The 22,070-nt window shown below is 41.3% G+C and overlaps 1 protein-coding gene across 1 annotated transcript; it reads right to left on the bottom strand.

The window, feature by feature from the left end:
- Positions 1–98: 98 nt before the first annotated feature.
- Stoml3 (stomatin (EPB72)-like 3) lies at positions 99–21,249 on the bottom strand. Its single transcript, XM_013031473.1, has 7 exons — positions 21,103–21,249; positions 11,758–11,861; positions 11,600–11,672; positions 6,202–6,284; positions 4,214–4,417; positions 2,418–2,552; positions 99–436 (listed from the first exon to the last, which is right to left on the bottom strand). The coding sequence occupies exons 1-7, from the start codon at positions 21,152–21,154 to the stop codon at positions 209–211; spliced, it is 879 nt and encodes a 292-aa protein (XP_012886927.1). The 5' UTR covers positions 21,155–21,249; the 3' UTR covers positions 99–208.
- Positions 21,250–22,070: the final 821 nt, after the last annotated feature.

The following is a 22,070-nucleotide window of genomic DNA, read 5'->3' as shown; positions in this document are numbered from 1 at the left end:
ATGTCTTTAAAATAATAGTACACAGTCCTCACTTTTGTAATTTTGACCCTATTATATTCTCTATCCTTGCTTTTCTCTGTTAACGCTATTGCAGTTGTTGGAGTTACAGTGGCTGGAATAGTGCTGGCATGTTCACACTACTAACTGCTGGCTTCTCCATTGAGTACAAAGACCTCGCTAAGCAATGGTCTGGATAGAGGGAAAAACCTCAGACCTTGTTTTTACTGACTATCTTGTTGCTATCATAGCTGACACCACCTATGCCCTCCAGTATGTTCATGGGCAGAGGAAACACGATGGTGGAATTCTTCTCTGTGGCCACAGTGGTTAAGGTCTGTAGGTAACGCAGCTGCAGAGCTATGGGGGATTCTGCCAGCACCATGGAGGCTGACTTCAGAGATTTAGAAGCATTCATTTCTCCCTCTGCTGCAAGGACCTAAAATGAAAGGAAGAATAGTTGGCAGTTATGACTAGGATGATCTTTTGCTGGGACCATGCTGGCGTTTCTCCTGCCAGTTCTCACTTGTCTGCACGGATTTCTTCTTTCCTTGGTTAAAATTAGAGTCTCACATCCTGTGGTGGAGCCAGGCACAATTGGCTCATACCTGTCATCCTAGCTACTCAGCAGGTTGAGATCTGAATATCCTGGTTCAGAGCCATGCCAGTCAGGAAAGTTTGTGAGTCAGAAGTGGAGCTATGACTCAAGTGGTAGAGCATTAGCCTTGAGCTTAGGGATAGCACCCAGGCCCTGAGTTCAAGCCCTAGGACAGGCACGCATGTGCGCACGCACGCGCATGTGCGCGCACACACACACACACACACAGTCTGGTCACAGATAGCAAGATTATGCAATATTGAGAGAGGTATTTTGCAAGCTATATATTCCTGAGTTCTATTTACACACATAAATAAAAGCACCATCTTTGACAAAAGGAGACTTGGCCATCCACTCCAGCAATGATCTTGAAACTCTTTCCAGTCTTACTAACTGCTGCACTAATTTCTAGAAAAGTCTAAAGTTCAAGGGCTCCAACTGGCCTTTTTGCCATTTTTACTTACCACAAAATACATTTATTTCATGATATTATTGAATTAGTCTCTCACCTCTAGATTACATGAGGTACTAGCCTGATGACTATTATTGGGATTCTTTTAGTTACTTACTCCCCATTTTTTTCTCAAAGAACAATTCAGCTGGGGCTCACTGTCCATATGAGCCCTGGTAACCAGATCTCTCCTTGGGAACTACAGGAAGTCAGCAGATAAACCAGATAATGAATGAGGAAGAAGAGCAAATGAGACCTTCATCATACCTTAAGTAGGATTCCAAAGAAGGTACATGGAGTTTTCTACTTTTGATTGGTTTCTGATACTTCTGGGACTCTATCCAAGTCTGAAGGTGATTGATTTAAGAACATCTGGGGGCTGATAATATGGCTTAGTAGTAGAATGCTTGCCTTACATGCATGAAGCCCTGGGTTTGATTCCTCAGTACCATATAAACAGAAAAAGCCAGAAGTGACTCTGTGGCTAAACTGGTAGAATGCTAGCCTTGAGCAAAAGCAGCTCAGGGACAGTGCCCAGGCCCTAAGTTCAAACCCCAAAAAAGAGTTCAAACCCCCAAAAAAGAAAGATGCGGGGGGAGGGAGGGATGAAGGGACAGAGGGAGGGAGGAAGGACACTGGGCTTAAGTTTTGTAATGTTAATCTGAGTATTTAGTTATTTCCTTTGAAATCAGTAATACTTAATATATTCAAACAATGATGCTCGAAAGATTGGCACCAAGTTGGTTATATCCTAAAAATATTGGTACCTGGACCTATTCAAGACCCTGCCCCACTGTATCTGCAGTGTTCAATTCTCTAGGAGACTCTTGCTATATAGCCAGTGTTGGGCTTCACACATGCCAATCATACTCTTGACCTGGTACCAATTACTTGTGTGTGTGTGTGTGTATGTGTGTGTGTGTGCTGGTCCTGGGGCTTGAACTCAGAGCCTGGGCTCTGTCCCTGAGCTTTTGTGCTCAAGGCTAGCACTCTACCACTTGAGCCCCAGCTCCAGTTTTGGTAGTTAATTGGAGATGTGTTTCACAGGGCTTTACTGCCTGGCCTGGCTTTGAACCACAATCCTTAGTTTTCAGACTCCTGAGTGGTATGTTACCTCTCAACTTTAATCCATGGGAAATTATAAGCAAAATAACTGTAACAAGAAACTCCTTTTTTTTTTGTCCTTTCTTTTTTTGATACTGGGGACAGAACCCAAGATACTGCACTTGGTAGGCAAGAGCTTTACCACTGAGCTATACATCCCAGCTCATGAAACTATTGTAGCAGTACCTGATCTTCCATTCAAGGCCTACACTCCTCTGCTCCAACAGCAAGCAGCTCTCCCTCCCCGTGAGCTCTGGGCAGGCTTACCCTGGCTCTGGCCTCCCGGGTGGCTTCAGCCTCAGCCGCCATGGATCTCTGCAGCTGTACAGGAATCCGGACATCTTTGATTTCTACTCGGGCCACTCGGATTCCCCAGAGTTCGGTGGCATCATCAAGTAAGGTCTGTTCCCAAATTCAAAGAAAGGACATTGATCAGAAGAAAAGTGGTCAGATGTGAGTGTCTAGGGGAAAGCAAATCCTTTTCTGAACCTCTTGTTCACTTTTTGGAATTAAAATTAATCCCATGAGGGTTTCAGGGACAAATTTTTACAGGTCTGTTGGTGTTCTACCAAAAGGGCCACCCTACAATCATCCCCTAGTAACTACATGGATTTGAGTGGCTGCTTGCTGCTTGCTTGTCACTGATATCCACCAGATGGTGGTGCAAGCGTCTCAGACAGTCCTGGTTCTGATATTGCACATGTAAACGACTGAGCCAACTTCTTAATAACCTCTCTGATTCTCATCTGTGAAAGATTCCTTCTCAAGATTGCCCTAAGATTAGAAGATAATACATATAAAACATCTATCCAGGCCTAGCAGTGATTTGATGAATATTATTATTGGTACTTCTTGATGTATTATATTGTCTTCCTCTCTTCAGCCATCTGCCCTAGGACTAGTTTTAAACAAGTAGAAAAAAAGTATGTATGTACATATGTATTATATGCTATATATACACACACCAAATATACAAATATGTGTGTAAGATATTTCTAGAATATATTTTAGAGCATTTTAAAGCCACCTAACATCAAAGATATTCTTATCCTTTGTAAAATATACATACATTTTTTTCTTTTGACAAGTACACATATATATATGTGTATATATATATTTGTATATATATTATATACACAGATGTACCATGGAAGATATCTTTCTGGTTATCCTGGAGAAAGAAGGACAAGGATACCTCAGGAAATAATGAGATCAGAGGGCAACTCCTCCTAGGAACAGGGCAGAGAACTCTACTTCCAAAGGGCAATTAAACATTTTCCTGTTTATCATTTTTATAGGACCCCAGGAGCTAGAGATACCTGAAACATCTGAATTGCCAGCCTCCCAGTGTTAACCTTACTCATAAAATCTTAGTACCTTTGAACTACCTAAGGGACTATTCAACAGAGCACTAATGACCCATCTCATAGACTGCAGGATCAGAATCAAATTGTAAATGATTTAAGATATTATAAAACTGTATTGTTAACATCAATCTAGATGCATTGTATTCATAAGCTGCTTTGTTCAATGGTAACTCCTTTGTACAACTACTTCAAGAGAATAAAAATATAATTAAAAGAAAATACAAAAAAGTGATTTATAAACTAGGATGTACAAGCGCTGAGTTCATAACTGCTACATCCTTGATGATTACCATTATTTTTCATATGATTGATATTGGTAGTATGATAGAAAAATTGTCCAGACATGTCGTTTCTTGCTGTCTTAAATGACTCTTCTAAATTTTTCACTCCAAATAAACTAAATCTGAATTCTAACCTCTTTAGAAAAGGCTAAGTTTAGTTGGTTGATTCTTAATTTGGAATTAATAAAGAATAAAGGGCCTAATTCCTAAGAGTTCTCTTTTCCCATGCAGATAGTTAAGTCTTTAACTATCTTTAAGTTCACTTTAACTAACTTTAAGTTCACTTTAACTTTAAGTTCACTTCTCTAGAACTGCTGTGTGTATCTGTGTGTGTATGTATGTATGTGGATGAGTGCTTAGAACTGCAAGATCATTGAACTGAGTGAATAAAAAAAATGCCATCCTTGGTTCTTACCTGGATGCTGTGGGCAATCTCTTCCCGCCCAGCTAAGATCTGAGACAAGGTCTGTGTCCCTAAGACATTTCTCAGAGTGGTCTGTGCCAGCAGAAATGTGGCTTGGTGGACATCATGGACATTAGCCACAGCGGAGACAGCACTGTAGATTCTGTAATAGACGACTCCATCCACCTGTGTAGTCACGGAGTCTCTGGTGAGGATCTGTGGAGGAACAACAAGGTGAAATCATCAGTGGATGACATTTACAACAATCATCAAAGGAACCCTCTCCACAGATGGAGAGTACTGGTGACAGCTCACACCAGCAGGTACCAGAACTCTGTCCTGGCTTGAGTGCAATGTCATCTTACTGGACAACACAAGACTCCTGAACTGATTTGATGACTGCAAACTTCATAACCTCATCTTGGCGAAGTTTTACATCACACAAACAGAAGTCCTTGATGGGATAGGGTGAGAACAGACACTTCCCACTTAGAATGTAATAGTAGAACTCTGATGGGACACTAATTTTCCCGATACCTGGGTTCCACTTGGTTTTCAGTGATCAGACTTGATGAGTGATGCTTCTTATGAAACACAGATGGTATCAGAGACCAGGTTCCGTGGTCAAGTAAAGCCAGATGGATTTTGCTTTACAGAGAACCAGCATCATTTGTTCCCAATAATGTGATATGGTTTGGGGAGTGACGAAGACATTTCTGGGTAAATCACTGGAGCAGAACTTAGAAATACCCATGATAGATCTAGAAAATCCCTTGTCTAATTTGCTGAGACTTCTCAGGGCTCCTGTGAACTGGACAGAGTTCTGACAAACTCAGGGACTTGTGCTCCTATTTGGCATGTTTGCTAAAGGGTGTCCCTCTACTACTAGAGTTACTTCCAACTTTTTAGTGGTTAATTGAAAAATAAGAGTCTCACGGGCTTTTCTTCTCAGGCTCTAGCTTTGAATCTCTCTCCTCAGATCTCAGCCTCCTGAGCAGCTAGGATTACAGGCGTGAGCCACCAGCCTCCAGCTTGACTCACTTTGTCTCATTACCTTTGTTCTCTCCCCTTTTAGGTCCTACTCTCATTTTCTTTCTTTCTAGATCACTTTGGTTATGTATGATTATAGTAATACCATTCATCAAACCTGGTGCTCAATTATTGTTTGATCATTCATTCACAGTGTTTGCATATCCATCTCTATTTTGGCTTTGACAGCCTCCATCTTAGGTCCTCTATCCTTTCCCCCAAATCAGGTGACCAGCTCAGGCCTGGCCACAATTGTCCACCCCCCCACCCCCCCCCCCCCCCTCCCCCCCCCGCCCAAACTGCACTATCTCTAGCCCCAACTGTGCCAGCAAAATGCTGCTGCCACAGTCAGGAGATTCTGCCCCAGCCACATGCTATGTCTAGTGTTCAGCTTCAAGACTTGCTGCTTTCAGTCTCCCTGTCCTGCCTTTAGCTTCTCTATCACTATCTAACCACCTCCCCTGCATAAGGAGAGGCTGCTACTCTCTATCTTGAGAGAGCATGCCTGCCAGCAGGCTTTTGCTGTATGTGACTATATGTTCGTGTGGTTTTCTGGGCTGGTGCTTTCATACAGTGTTCCAAGAATTAAAAAAGAAAGAATAGTAAAGTCAAAAGCAAAAGTGAGGCATGTAGGTGCTTCTAAAATGTCCTTTGAGAAGGAGATGGGAGAGTATCAGAATATCCCACAGTTCACTGTCAAGATCAACTCAGTTCCTTCCTACAGTGACTTGTCTCTTCTAAGCACCTGTTTGTCCTGTCTTTCTCTAGCCCATCTCTTTTCCCACTTTGCTCATCCCATATCTTCTAGAATTTCAGCCTATGCCCTTGGCTTCATCCTCATTTGGTAAAACAAAGCCTAGTAGATTTGGAGCGACCTGGGGTAACTCAAGGGAGATTCATTTCATCCTCTGGCATGTAGTTTAAAGACATTGTAATATTTCTCTTCTAGTAACACATCTTTACTCTTTTACCTCTTGTGGAGGAATGTTGCAGGTAACTGTTCGGAGATCAACTTTGACAAATACATCTATGCAAGGCAGGACCAGGATCAAACCTAGTGTTTTAAAAAAAGGAAAAGAAAATTGATCTAGAGTTTTACTTTTTGAAACTAATTACAACAAACCCTCCTGGCTGTATGTTACTTCATTTACATGGACCATTTATGCTTCACAAATAATCTTCAAATGAGCACAGGAAAATGATTTCCTCCTATTAGTCACTGAAGAAAAATAATTACTTAGAAATCAATGCCTTTTGTTTAGGAGCTAAAGATTCTTGACTTATTTATTTCTTTTGCTGCTTTGGATGCTTGAACTCAGGGACTTGAGATCTCAGTGGGTTTGCTTACTCATAACTGGTGCTCTACCACCTGAGTCGTGCTGCCAGCTCTGCTTTTTGCTGGATATTTCAGAGACAGAATTTAGCAAACATCATTTGGCCCAGGCTGACTTCAAATCACACCCCTCTGCTCTCAACCTCCTGAGTAGCTAGGATCACATGTTTGAGCCACTGACACCCCACATAACTTTTAATGTTTAAATTTCATTTTTACATAATCTCCTTCAATCTGTGTGTTTGTTTGGCATAGTTGAGTAATTGGATTTTTAATAAAGGTACTTATTTAAAACATTCAGATGACAGACTGTTAGACATGAATTGGCAGTGACTGCTAACATTTGTAGCATCTTTATTGAGGCTGACAGAAAAGTGGATAAAATATGTCCAGGATCTCAGATTTCCTGAAATCAATGCATTACAGAACTAACACCTCCTGCCTATAGTCCCAGCACTCAGGAGGCTAAAGAACAAGAATTAAAGAGTTTGAAGCCATATAGCAAGATCCTGTCTAAAAAAGAAAAGAAAAGAAAAAGATCTGGCTTGAGTTAAGTGGTGTTACTCAGCCAGAAAAACTTACTGTCTCTGGGTTGTGAAATATTGGAATTGGCCAGGGAAGAAAAAGCACAACAGAACTCCTTTGAGGACTCTGTAAATCTTCAGAATTACCCAGAAATACTTTTATTCCTTTACTGAAAGAGTTAAAAGGACTAGAACCACCAGGCATGTCAGCAAGAGAAGGCCACTAATCCATTTCTATTTCTCAGGGAAGTTTTGTCTTTGTTCTGTATTTGCTCTCAACAGTAAAAACAAGTTTTTAGTTTAAACATATGTGAAGGGCTGGTGAAAAGCTTAGATAGAGACTATCACTGAAGTATTTGGGGGAGACAGGGGTCTAAACCTTTTTCAGTTGTGGTAGTAACTTTGTGTTCCAATTTTTACTTCCATTTGTGCTGCCATGTCATATTTATTATGTTCATAGTCCTGAAACCTAGCAAGAGTTAAATCCTAGCCCTGTCATTGTCTAGCCTTGTGACCAGGAAACATTCACCTAATTTTCCAGAGCTTTGTTTGCATATGTGTGTGTGTGTAGATACACATACACACACACACACACACACACACACACATACACACATACACACATATACACAGTAGAAGTAAAGATTAACATGTTAAAATGATCCAACATGTTACTAAAATATAGTGATACACATTGAAAAATACATCTTAACTGTTCCACAAATGGCAGCTCTTCATAATTAAAGAATAATTTGTTGCCAGGCACCAGTGGCTCACACCTTTAAGCCTAGCTTCTCAGGAGGCTGAGATCTGAGGATCATGGTTCAAAGCCAGTGTAGGCAGGAAAGTCTATGAGATTCTTATCTCCAATGAACCACCAGAAAACCAGAAGTGGCACTGTGGCTCAAGTGGTAGAGCACTTGTCTTGAGTGCAAGAGCTCAGGGACAGCACCCAAGCCCAGAGTTAAAGCCCCACGACAAAAATAAATAAGAGGAATAATGTGCACCAGACGCTATTGGCTCATGTCTGTAATCCCAGCTACTTAGGAGGCTGAGATTTGAGGATCATAGTTCAAAGCCAGCCAAGACTCTTAGTCCCAATAAGCAGCAAAAAAAAAAATCAGAAGTAGAGGAGGGATCAAGTGGCAAAGCATCAGCCTTGAGCAAAAAAGCTAAGCCATAACGCCCAGACCCTGAGGTCAAGCCCCTGTTATAGCACTGCACCCCCCCCCAAAAAAGAATTTGCAAAAGTGGTTTTCCGTTGGCAATGTGGCTGATTTCCCTTCCGCCTGTGAGTCTGAGGTAACTCCTCACCCCTGGAGAGACGTATGACGAGGTTTGTCATCCTGGGCATTGACTAGTGAAATCTTCTGGGAAAATTCAGTTAAAAGATGTACATTTTTCCCCCAGAGTCTCCCAGGTTATAATGGTTTTTCTGCTTCTCTCAGAGCCAGTTTTATTTTAACTTATAATCTTAGTGCCACCAGATCAAATGTGACTGGGAGGGGATCTCTTTGTGTTATTATCCTTTGTTGGATGTGTCTGACATTTGTCTTGACAAACTGGTAAGAACATCTACAATAAAGAATCCCTGCCTTCTTTTTCTCAGGTTTTGCATGACATTAGACATGTAAGATTATACTATTTGCTGAATGCTGATGGCTTATATCTGTAATCCTAGTTAGCTATTTAGATGGCAGAGATCTAGAGGAATATACTTCACAGCCAGCCCAGGAAGCAAAATTCACTAGACTCTATCCAAAATAATCAGTAAAAAGAAGAGCCAGCAGAGAGACAAACTGTAAGTGTTTTCCCTCCTATGTGGAAGCTAGATCTAACAAAAAAACTGGACATGGTCATTTATACAGGGCTGTAGACATTCACACACCAACTATCAGACTAAAGGAGGATACTCTTAGGGGAGGAACTCAAAAGTATAATTTTCCTGAACATCTAAAATAGTATTTATCAAAATATCTTCCAGGAAATGAAAATATGTGTTGTTGTTATTGTTACTGTTGTTTGATGTTTTTTTGTCTTTTTAGGAAGGCCAAAATGGGGGCACAGAAACACATTCGTGGTATTCAATAGACACTATGAAAAACAGGAACTATGCAACTTATGGGCAGGGATGGAAGGGAGAAACAGGGAGAAAGCGAAGGAAGGGGTGCCATTGTTCAAGAAGGATTGTCCTCATTATCTGACCTATGGGATCGTAACCCTCCCGTACAACACCTTTATAATAACAATAAAATTATATTACTTTTTTTTTTACACTGCAGAGCTGGAGGTGTAGCTCCAGTGGAGCAACAGTAAAACAAATGTGTGCTCATTAGTTTAAAGCAGAGTCCTGCCAAGAAAATTTTAAGAAATTATCCTATCTGAAATGGTCAAGACAATACTTTTGAAACTGTCCAGATTATACTATGTGAAATGATCCAGCTTCTATTTTGTAAATATCTGCTATGTATTCACCTATCAGATGTCTATCACATTAAATCATGTCTATTGTGGTTCCTGACCACATAAAAAGTACACAGAATGTCACATGCATAAAGACAGCTGAGTTCCCAGAAATCTTACAGTGCAGTAGAAGAGAGAATAATTTTGCTAAAACAAACATTAGGAAGAGACAGAAAGCAAGCATTACCAGGGAAATACATCTACTGAACATTGTTTTTCATGGGCCTTCTTCCTAAGATGCTTTCAAGAGTACTAGACTTAACCATATGTGTTATGGTTTGAATATCAGGTATCCCCCAAAGGCCCCTGTATTGGAGACTTGGTTCTGCATATGACAGTTTTCAAAGGTGGGTCTTTGGGGAAGTAATTGGATCATGAGGACTCTCATATAATTAAAGGATTAATCCCTTGATGAACTTACAATATGAAGACATTATTAGGAGGGAAGGCCTAGTTCAAGAAAGTGAATGACTGGAGTATGCCCAGGAAAAATAGAGTTTGTTCCTGACTCTTCCTCCTCCTTTCTACTTTCTCCTTCTTCCTCCTCCATCCTCCTCCTCTTCCTCCTCCTCCTCCTCCTCCTTCCTCTCCCTTTCCCTCTCTCTCTCTCTCTCTCTCTCTCTCTCTCTGTCTCTCTCTCTCTCTGTTTTTCTAGCTTCCATGGGATGAGGAGCTCTGTTACATCATGCCCTCTCTACTTTCATGCTCTGCCTTACTTTAGATCCAAAGCAATGAAGTCAGCTAAACAGAGACTGAAACTTCTTAACTATGTGTCAAAATAAACCTTTCTTCATTTTCCATTGCTTAGATGGGGGTGCTTTTTATAATAATTAGAAACAAACAGAATATAGAATTGTCATTTTTTAATCAAAACACACATGAGGAATTTCTTATGCTTCAACTAAGAGAGGTTGTATTACATCATCTTTTTTTCTAAAGTTTACCACCTGATACCTCTATTCTCACCCCATGCCCCTTAAAAGATTTTTGCCTCATGAATAGTTTGAAATACTTTTTTCCATCCCTTGCTGTACAGATGGAAAGAAATGTTACAGTAGGTGTTAGAAGCTCATCTTTATTCCATTCATAAAGATTGTTCTAGGTCAATCATCAAACTTAACATTGGTTTCAGATTCTTTTCAAAACTAAGGAATTAACAAAAGGAGTTGTGCAATGGCTTGCAGTTCTGTCTATCAATCTACTTGCCAGGAGAAGAAACTACATTTTGCTTGTTTACTAGCTCCTTCTGAAGAGTGAGAATTAAAAACCAGCTCCTTTTGTTTGTTTTGTAACAGTACTGAGGCTTGAATTCAGGAAATGGGTGCTGTCCCTTAGCTTTTTTTTTTCTTTGCCAGTCCTGGTGCTTGAACTTAGGGCCTGTACACTGTCCCTGAGCTTCTTTTGCTCAAAGGTAGCACTCTACCACTTGAGCCACAGTACCACTTCCAGTTTTTTTCTGTTTATGTGGTACTGAGGAATTGAACCCAGGGCTTCATGCATGCTAGACAAGCACTCTACCACAAAATCACAATCCCAAACAGCTTTTTTGTTGTTGTTGTTTTTGCTTGAGACTGGTACTCTATCATTTGAGCCACATCTCTACTTCCTGTTCTTTGCTACTAAATGGAGAGTAAGGGTCTCACAGACATTTTTTGCCTGGACTGGCTTTGAACTGTGATCATCAGAACTCAGCCTCCTGAGTAGCAAGGATCATAGGCGTGAGCCACTGGCATGGAGCTTAACCAACTCCTTGAATAGCCTCCACAGATAACTTAATGTTGTGCCTTGACAATTTGCTCGGTCCCTTCATTCTCTTGCTGTATTCTCAGTGGCAGTGGTGGCAAGTGACATCCAGCAATGAGACTGCCTTGTTATGTTCACCCACTGACATAATAGAGAAAACAGGGCAGTATCTTCAACTGCACAGAAAGGTGAGAGCTCCAGCTTCCTGTGTTTTTGACTCCCAATAGATGCCTCTAGGAAGACTATCAGTAGTGGTCTAGTAACAGGTACCCATGGTGTGTAACAGGGTTATACACAGTACCTTACCTGGTCCCTTGGCTTTACCAGCTTGGATGCGCCCCAGTCGGAATACAACAGCCCGTTCATATTCCTTAATGATCTAAGAGATTAAGGGAGAACATTTTAGTCTTAATGGCTTATCAGCTCATATGGAGAGCCCCATTTTATTTCCCCCGGGGAATTACCTTCACGCACATCCATATGGAGATGGGAAAGGTAATGATCACTAACAGCAAAGAAAGCAAAAACAGAATCCAGCCACACACGCCAAGCTGGTTTTTGTTGATTCCTAGGAAGTAAAAAAGAAACAAACCAGTAATCCATGTGACTCTTAGAAAATCCATGCAGCTGCACACAGGTGGCTCATGCCTTTAATCCTAGCTACTTAGGAGGCTGAGATCTGTTTCATGTTTTGAAACAGCCCAGGTGTGAAAAATCCACAAGACTCTTATCTCCAATTTACTACTGAAATCACGGGGAAGTAGTGCTGTGGTTCAAGTAGCACTGTGGTTCAAATAGTAGAGTGCTAGTCTTGAGCACAAGAGCTCAGGAAAGCACTTGGACCCTGAGTTCAAGCCCTAGGACCAGCACAAACAATAGAAAGAGAGCGACAGAGAGAGAGAGAGAGAGTGAGAAAGAGAGGAAGAGAGGGAAAGAGAGGGATGGAGGGATGGTGGGAAGGGAGGAGGGAGGAGGAAGGCAGGAAGGCAGAAAGGGAGGGAGAAAGAGAGGGAGAGAGGGAAAAAGGGAGAGAAGGAGAGATGGAGAGAGGGAGGAAAGGAAAATCCATTTGCCTGCACAGGACACTGTTTAGAGCTGGCCAAGCCTGATGTGACTGAAGAGGAAACTTAACTACCTCCACATGTTAGAAAGCAGCGACCATCCATGCACACATTAACATCTATGTACACTTGAGCACACACACATATACACTCGCAGGTGCACATTTTTTTAGGCTTTCAGAAATTTAAATTGACTCCTCCCTTCTAAGTAATGTCTCTTAGTAATGAACCTATATGTCTATAGAGTTGATGTAGTTTATTATTCTCAAAGCAAAGAAACCCAAGCTTCATAGAATGAGATCCATCCATCACACCAGAACCATGGGCTCCATGGACTTTTCAGATGAAACTCAAAATAACCTCTAAGGTAGGAAGGTATGTATGGTTATCCTCAGTGGGGGTTGGGGAAAACCAGTTGGAAGAGACCTTAGGTAGGAATTTCCATGTGCGCTCTCTCACCCTTCAGCCTTAGGGCCTTATACAAATCCCCACTAAACTTGTCTGGTCTGCATTTCCTCATTGGCTAGAGCTATAGAAGCTATTGACCTTGGAAGGTTTCATGAAGAGTAAGTGAGACTACTTTTATATGGTCCCTGACTCGTGCGGTAATATCTATCTTAGTAAGACTGTATTACTATTATCATTAATGTTTTACAGATGGATAGGAAAGTTGCCATGGACTTGGCAACTTTGATGTGTGACACGACTTTGTTGGAATTGGCTCATTCTATTCAATGACTTTTTGTGAACCATACATTAGGGTATCAGTGACATTTTGGCTTAATAAATATTGTCTTGTAGCCTGGCAGCGGTAGCTCATGCCTGCAATCCCAGCTACCCAGTGTAAGACATGAGAGGCCAGCAACCCATATAGGCTCTGGCTTTATTGGGGGACCCACCTGCCAGGCTGTTCCAAGCAGGAATGGAGGCAGCACTACCAAATTCAAGAGAGAGACAGAGAGAGAGAGAGAGAGAGAGAGAGAGAGAGAGAGAGAGAAGTTGAACTGCTCCTAGTACATTTACAAGACAAAGAAATTTACCCAGATGGCTGGGAAGCTTATGCCTGTGTCTGCCACACAGGCCTGGCAGCCACAGGGGTGAAGGTTGACAGAGGGAGAGACAGACAGATGACAGACAGACAGACAGACGGAAGGAAGAGCAAGGAGAACAAAGAAAATCTAAACATATAAAACCTCTAGCGGAAGTGGCGCTGTAGCTCAAGTGGTAGAGCGCTCGCCTTGAGTTGAAGAGCTGAGGGACAGCACCCAGGCCCAGAGTTCAAGCCCCATGACTGACAAAAACAAAAATAAAAAATAAAAAAATCAAACCTCTAGGACCATTTACCATCGCATTAGCAGAAATTGCCCAGGCCTCAGAGTATTGTAATGTGGAGCAAATAATTTTAGGAAATATCAGAATGAAAGAAATATTAATACTTAAAACAAAAGCACTTCAGTTTGATAGAAGACTTTTTCTCATAGTCCAATACTCCACAGCTCCATTTCTGGCTTTTACTAGTTGATTGGACATAATAATCTAACATAGCCAGGTACTGATTACTCATACACCTGTAATCCTCATTACTCAGGAGGCTAAGAACTAAGAATTGAGGTTTGAAGCCAGCCATAGCAGGAAAGTCCAACGAGACTCTTATCTCCAATTAACCATCAAAAAGCTGGGAGTGGAGTTGTGTGACTCAAGTGGTAGAGTGCTAGACTTGAGGGGAAAAACAAACAAACAAACAAACAACCTCAGCCACAGCACCCAGGGCCTGAGTTCAAGCCCCAGGACTAGCACAAAAAGAAAGAGTCTCACATACATCTTCCAAGAGTTGCACCTGAGCACTGCAACTGCCAAAACCACTGCTGCTGAGAGCACTGGGGGTATCATTTAGCTTCTTGGTAAAGCAAGACCCCATAAGCCACTTTCCCAGCTTCCCTTCCCCCTGCAGGCCGAGCTCAGCCTGAAGGGCTCTCAGAGTCCAGCAGAAGACCGCATAGCACTGGTTTCATATTTCTAAAGAACCTAATCCCTTCAAGAGGCCTTTCTCCCGAGCTTGCTCCAACAGCTAAAGCCAGGTGCTGGATTTGGGGATTACACATCTGACTGATAGTAAATGCTGGGATAGTGTCACAAAAGACCTTCAGAAATTCCCACACTGCCCTCATGTCAATCTACATAAGGCTTCTGCCTTTATTGAGCTGATGAGAGGGGGTAAAAATCAAACCTGGATCACATCTAGTCAATGGATTCAAAACCACAGACAGGTGCTGGTGGCTCACAGCTGTAATCCTAGCTACTATGGAGGCTGAGATCTGAAGAATGCAGTTCAATTTAGTGAGACTCTTGTCTCCAGTTAACTGACAAAAAAAAGCTGGAAGTAGAGCTGTGGCTCAAGTGGTAGAGAGCCAACTTTGAAAAGCTCAGACCCTCAGTTCCAGCCTCAGTACTGGGAAAGTAAGCAAGCAAGAAAGAGGCGGGGGGGGGGGGGCAGGGAGGGAAGAGAGGAAAGAGAGAAAGAAAGGAAAGATAGAAGGAAAGGAGGGAAGAGAAAGAGACAGAGAAAGAAAAGAAAAGGAAGAAAAGAAGGAAAGATGGGAAGGAAAAGGAAGGAAAGAAATTGATACAATTACCTGCAATACTATTTGGAAGCATATACTAAACTGAAACATACCTTACTCATAGTCACTGCTACTACCCCAGAGGAATGAGGGCCAATGACAATGAAAAGCATGTTTGAGAACATTTACTAAAATGGCCACTGAAATCCATGAACAGGAGAATAGATACATAAGCTGTGATACATTTGTACAAGGGAATATTATCCAGTAAGAAAAAAATATAAAACTATCGCTTATATACAAAATAAAGATGAATTTTATAGTACAATACTGGTTAAATAAGGCAGACACGAGTTTTGCATACATTTTTGACTCCATTTATAACGTTTGTTATATGTCATGATTTATTCAAGAAGAGTGAACTACTATATTTGAAGAGAAAGAAGTAGCCATCTCTGGGAAGTGAAGCTCTTGCTGATTGGGGAGTTAACTGGGAAGGACATGGTAGAGCCTGTTGGCATGTAGGATGTATGTGTCTGCAGGTTGATTACATAGACTTATACATACCGAGCCTGAGAAATAAACCTAGACCACCTGAATGAGAAAGACAAAGACTATTTTCAGTGCCCACTCTAGCAGAAATCCACCCCTTCACTCTCAGAGATGGGAAGGCAGCCAGAGGTGTGGGGGAAACAGAAGTGGTTCAGGTGTGCCCTGGTGGGTGAGGGGAAGCTGTAAGCAGACTGCTGAGAAGGGGACTCTCCTTTCAGATTGGTTAGAGACATATCTGAAATTCTCTGATTTGTCCTAAGTTGGAAGTAGGGACAGAAATTAGGGTGGCTATTGGCAATTAATTAATGTAGGTCTTATTCTTACAGAAATTGTTTGCCTGCATTCCTGGATTGTCATTGAAGCCTAATCTGAATTAGACAACAGACAGGCTTTCTGGGCTGTTCATGAAAGATAATGGGTCAATATTCTGGGTGGGTTGATACAGGATTTGGTTCACAGTCACATGCATACATGTATGTATGTACATATGTGCATATACGTATATGTACAAATACATATATGCATATGAATGTATTTGGTGTGTACATGTGTGCATTAATGCATGCATGCATGACCTGGATTTTTCCATTTGCCCATTCAGACTTCCAATACTGCACTATATCATACTTCAATAGGTAATTCAAATAACTATCAGAGTATTTAAAATCAGGCTAGTCTCAAATAGTTTAGTGTTTGCTCTATATTCTCAGAAAGAAGAGGGTAGGAAACTTTCAGCAGTACAGCCCATGGGCAGATAGATGTGAAGATCAGGGAGGAAAAGAAGTTCAGCCCTGGGTCAGTCGGCCACATTTTCTGACCCAGACACCTCCACTTCAAAGCCATGACATCTTGCAAGCCGTTCCACCAGCTTATGTCTTTTCCTCTGCGGTAGCACAACCACAATGACAACAACAGCTAGTTGTCAAGATTAAATACAATAACATACGTGGGCTAGGCATGTTAGCACATGCCTGTAATTCTGGCTACTCGGGAGGTGAAGGCAGGAGGATCACAACTCAAAGCCAGCCTGGAGAAAAAGTTAGTGAGACCCAATGTCAGAAACAATGTGGGCATCGCGGCTCATGCTTATGGTTCTAGCTACTCAAGAGGCAGAGGAAAGAGAATTATATTCTGAAAGTGGTTCTAGAAAAGTCATCACAAGAGTCTAGCTGGGGGGTGAGGGGCGGGGGGGGGATTGCAAAACTAAACTAAAAACAAAAGGGTTGAGGATTTGGCTCAAGCAGTAGTAGAACACTTGAGTAGTCAGGATAAGGTCCTAATTTTCAACACCTAGTATAAGGAAAAAAAGTATATATGTTCACACACGTATAGATAGAGTAAAATAGTTAAAGGAGTTACTCCTATCGGATGAGATCCTCTAAGCCACTTGGGAACTGTCCAGAGTTTTTCTAGAGGCGAGCTTTGACCAAGACAATTTGAGAGCCTGAATGTACCTCTTCCTCACTCCAAGTTCCCTAACCAGCCTTTTCTTAGAGCATGTTTCTGCATATTTAGAAAATCCTTTTCCTGATTTCACTTCCTGAAACTAAACCAGGACCTAGCAGCTGTCTTAGGAGTGAAATCATCAAAGGAGATGGGAGCCTGGCTTGGGTGGGGAACTTTCCCTAAGCTATCAGCTGTCTTCTGTCATACCTATATGAGCAGTATATCTGTAAAATATGTATGAGTGTGTGGACGCAGGTGGATGCATGTACACGCACGTGTGCGTGCGGATACGCATACACACACACACACACACACGGCCAATGACCAACCCTTAAGGTTCTCGAGGAAGTTTTCTACTCTCTCCACCACCCTTTACCATCCCTACCAACCTTTGTTGAGTGAAGTTGGTCCACAGTTAGTTCTGGTATTTCTCCTTTATAGCTATGAATAAACTCTTGCTTGTTTGCTTAACTTTGTTCAGTACCATCTTCTGACAATTATGCATTTTATTTTATTTTACTGAGTAGGGTTTGTTTCATAAAGAATTGATTTTTTGCCAGGTGCTTGTGCATCACAATTGTAAGTCTAGCTACTCAAGAGGCTGAGATCTAAGGATTGTGGTGAAGGCCAGGCTAGAAAGGCAAGTTTGTGACACTCTTATCTCCAATGAACTACCAAAAAGCCCACAGTGAGGCTGTGGCTCCAGTTGTAGAGCATCATCCTAGAGCAAAGTATTTAAGTGGGTTAAAACAATCTCAGTGGATGTTAGTATGTTTGCAATATTGTGTGACCATCCCCAGTATCTAATTGCTGAGTATCTACCCATGTTGCTTAGTCTTCCTCCACTCTCCCTTTAGCATTTGGCCTAGACTTAGCAACATTTTCATTGGCTTGTTCTAAATCTTTATAGGATAGTGGCTCTTCTGTATGTGCAAGAACAAAATTTTCTATTTTATATAATAAAATCTTTAAATCCCATGACATTGTTTTTAGCCTGCAAATATAATTTGGCCATTGGCATTGTAAGCTCTTCCAGATAACTTTTAGGCTCTTAAAGAAACCAGTAATGCCAACTCTTCCATGCAGAATTGCTAATTCAGATATGGTGGTACATGGGAGGCTGAGACAGGATTCCAAGTTTGAGGTCAGCCTGGACTATATAGCAAGACTGTCCCAAACATGTAAAAGAAAAAAATCCTGATAATTTAGATAGGAACAAGGGCCTTATCATCTATGATAGGTGTATGAGTACAATACTCTGACATCTCCTAAGAGTCTTTTGTTGCATTTTAATTTATTTTCTGCCAGCATTAGGGCTTGAACTCGGCATTTTTGCTCAAGGCATTCTACTCTATCATTTGAACCACAGCTCCACTTTTGGCTTTTTGTTGTTAAACTATAGATAAGTGTCTGATGGACTTCTCTGCCTGTGCTGATTTTGAATTGCAATCTTCAGATCTCAGCCTCTTGAATTAGCTGGGATTATAGGTGTGAACAACCAGGGCCCAGCTTGTTTATAGTTCTCTGTCTTCCCTGACATTTTTGTAAAGCCCTTTGAACACAGATACTTAGTGTTTGTGTCTTGACATCCTGATCCACAGCAGATGCCAAACAAATTAAATGAATGTTAGCTACACTTCTATCTCTTTTACGAATCAGGATGATGCAGATCAACAGAAACAGACGCACAGACCTGTTTGAACATTCTGTTCTGTAAATAATGATCCATCAGAAGAGATTGTTTTCTCTCAGGAGACTCAATTAACCAGGAACTCATATGCCCTTGCGTTTTTCTCTTGTCTACTGTCCGCTCACCCCCACAACATCATTATGAGAAGAAAATAAAGAGATGTGTGTCCTTGCATCATTCTTTGTCCCATGGTCCCTTGGCTTCCCACCTCCTTTGTCTGAAATAACAGCACTGTCAAAGACAAGTGCAGATACTTTGTCCAGGAGAGTTACACCTACACAATCACCAGACAGCATCATTTATTTCAGTGCTTGAAACAAAAACACAAAAATAAAAACAAAACCCACCTTGCAGTACAATGGAGGAATAATTAAGTGAACTGTGATTTACATACTTAAAACTGAAATATGCAACATTTTTTTAAAAAGTGTATAAAAGCATGCATGAGAAGACCATTATGAACTGATTCTAAGAGGAACAAAAAGTAGTAGAGCTCGCTACGTGCTGGTGGTTCATGCCTGTAATCCTAGCTACGCAAGAGGCTGAGATCTGAGGATCGAGGTTCAAAGCCAGCCTGGGCAAGAAAGTCCATGAGACATTTATCTCCAAAATCCACTAGAGAACTGGAAGTGGCACTGTGGCTCAAGTAGTAGAGCACTTGCCTTGAGCTGAATGCCCAGGCTCAGAATTCAAGCCCCACGACCGCCAAAAAAAAAAGAAGAAGAAAAAAAAAAGTAATAGAGCTTGAAACTATTTGGCCAGTAGGATCTCAATTAGTACAAATGAATATATAGAAAGAGAAATGTGGATGAAAATCAAAATATGAGTAATAATTGTTTCTGAGTAATCAAAACATGGTCATTCTGAGTTTCCTTCATTTTTTAATAGCTTTATAAATCTTAGTTTTCTTAACTTTAGATACATTTGTGATTTTAAGAAGTACCTTTAAAATTAAAAATATATCCAGTAAAAACTGTTCTGTGTGTTTTGGAGCAGGAAAAACTGTATGGGGACAGGAACTGGTGACTAACACCTGTAATCCTAGCTACTCATGAGCCGAGGTCTGAGAATCTATGTTCAAAGTCAGCTTGGACAGACAACTCTGAAAGATTCTGAAGTAGAACTGTGGCTCAAGAAGTAGAGTGCTAGCCTTGAGAGAAAGAGCCAAGTAGGAGATGAGGGCCTCGGTTAAACCCTAGCCCTGATAATCACACACACACACACACACACACACACACACACACAAAGAAAGAAAGAAGAAAAGAAAGGAAGGAAGGGAGGGGGGAAAAAAGGAAGGACAAAAAGGAATGCAAAGAATAATTAGTATATGTCTAGGATAATTTTATTAGATGAGCAGAAAAGCTCCAAAGCTATGTACAGGGCTGGGAACATGGCTTAGTGGTAGAGTGCTTGCCTAGCATGCATGAAGCACTGTGTTTGATTCCTCAGTACCACATAAACAGAAAAAGCCAGAAGTGGTGCTGTGGCTCAAGTGGTACAGTGCTAGCCTTGAACACAGAGAGGCTCAGGGACAGCGCTCAGGCCCCGAGTTCAAGCCCCAGGATTGGCAATACACACACACACACACACACACACACACACACACAAAACCCAACTATATACATATGACCATATAAAATGCTAAATGAAATGAACCCCAAGAAATGAACACAAGAAGTTTTTCTTTGTTGTTGTTATTTTTAATATACTATGTGATTATTTTTTGTTTCTTTTGTATGTTCTTCCCCCTATGGCATATCCCCTGTTGTCACTGTATTTGATTTTGGTACCCTGCATCTTGTATATACATTTATCTAATTTGGGGAGGAGAAGGGGAATAACAAAATGCTGAAACAAGGACACAGGATGATCCATTGCAACAAAGATACTCATAAGACACTATGTTGGAAATGAACTTTACAATTTCTTGGGGGGGGGGAGTGGGAGACATGCGGGAGGGAAGGGATAGTAGGAGAAAAACAAATGAAGGGGTAACAATGTTCAACAATAAACTCATTACCTTACTTATGTAACTGTAACCCCTCTGTACAGCATCTTTACAATAAAATAAAATTTAAAAACGAACAATTACAAAAGGCTAAGTGATATTTCTAATTTATTTGAGACAGTACATTGTTTTTACACTTTAGAACTTATCAAAATCTTAAAAGGTTTGAAAATAATACCATATGTTTTTTTTAATGTGTAGATTTATGGTGTGTTTCATTTTATGTCTTTAAAAAGGGTTGTTTTTAGCTCTGAGTAAGAAGTTAAAATATCGAAAAAGAACAGCAAAGATAAGCAACCATTTTTATTTTAAAATATGGCAAAGAGCAAGTTATAGACTACTCCTAGAAAGCAGATAAAACCAGAACAAGTAATTACTATAACCCAAAATTTGGGGGCTCGAAATGAAACCAGAGTCAATTCCAGTAAAGGCATCTGATGCTTGCACTAGAGCTCTGTTCCGCCTTGCAAGAGAGGAAGAAAAGAACTTACCCACTAAATTCTCCTTATCCTGCTTCTCAGGGGAAGATGCCCCGGAATCCATCGCATTCTTGAGAAGCTTTCAAACTTGGTGAACTGTCATGGGTTTGGCAAACCTGGGCTTGCAGGTGGCACCTCTGATGTGCTTTGGAGTGGGCAGGAGCCCAAGGATAGAGAGTGAGGGACACGCCTCTTTCATGAGCACCCAGAAGAGCAGTTACCCTGGTGAGGGAAGCCTGGCAACAGAAACAAAGTTTCTTTCATGAATTCACACTCTCATTGTTCATAGAGAAAACTTCTGAGGTGACACCCCTGTGTATTTTTCCTGTAGCATGTATATATTGTACAATGTTTCCCTGCTCTTTGTGGACTATGTATACCAGTGGTGTATGCACACTGCAATGGGAGGTATTTTGATACTCAAATCTAATCATGATATCATCTTGCCTAAAATCATCTGAGACTGCTGATTATTAGGAAGGTAAAGGCTAAAGTCCTAAGTGTCCCTGGAGGCTCTGTGAGTGGGTCCTTTCCTCCATTTCCATCCTCACTCTCTCTCTCCTCACTGGCTCTCTTGTCCCTCAAAATTTGCATGTGTCCTCTGGTCTCAGGGTCTTTGCACATGCGATCATATGCGTAATGAATATTGGGCTTGTGTCTCTTATTTGCTCTAGATGAGGGGTTGACCAACTACAGCTCAGGTCTACCTTCTTCCTCCCCTTTCCTTTTCCCTTTATCTCTCTTTGTTTTTCAAAAGTGAACTGTAATTGGAATGCAGCTATGCACATTTGTCTCCCCGATGTCTGTGGCCACTTTTGCACACCTGCAGTGGAGTAGCTATGGCGGAGGCAGAGGATCACAAATATTATCTATGTTTTAGAAAAACTGGGCTGGCCCTGCCTTCAGCTGTACACTTTCACAAGGAGAGTGACTGGGTCTGGTATTCTTTACCTCCGCATCCGCAGCAATTAGAGAAATGC

The sequence above is a fragment of the Dipodomys ordii genome, unplaced genomic scaffold (assembly GCF_000151885.1).
Source record: "Dipodomys ordii isolate 6190 unplaced genomic scaffold, Dord_2.0 Scaffold140, whole genome shotgun sequence".
NCBI classification, from domain to species: domain Eukaryota; kingdom Metazoa; phylum Chordata; class Mammalia; order Rodentia; family Heteromyidae; genus Dipodomys; species Dipodomys ordii.
Note: the sequence above shows the minus strand (reverse complement) of the source record. Positions and strands in the feature narration are given on the sequence as shown.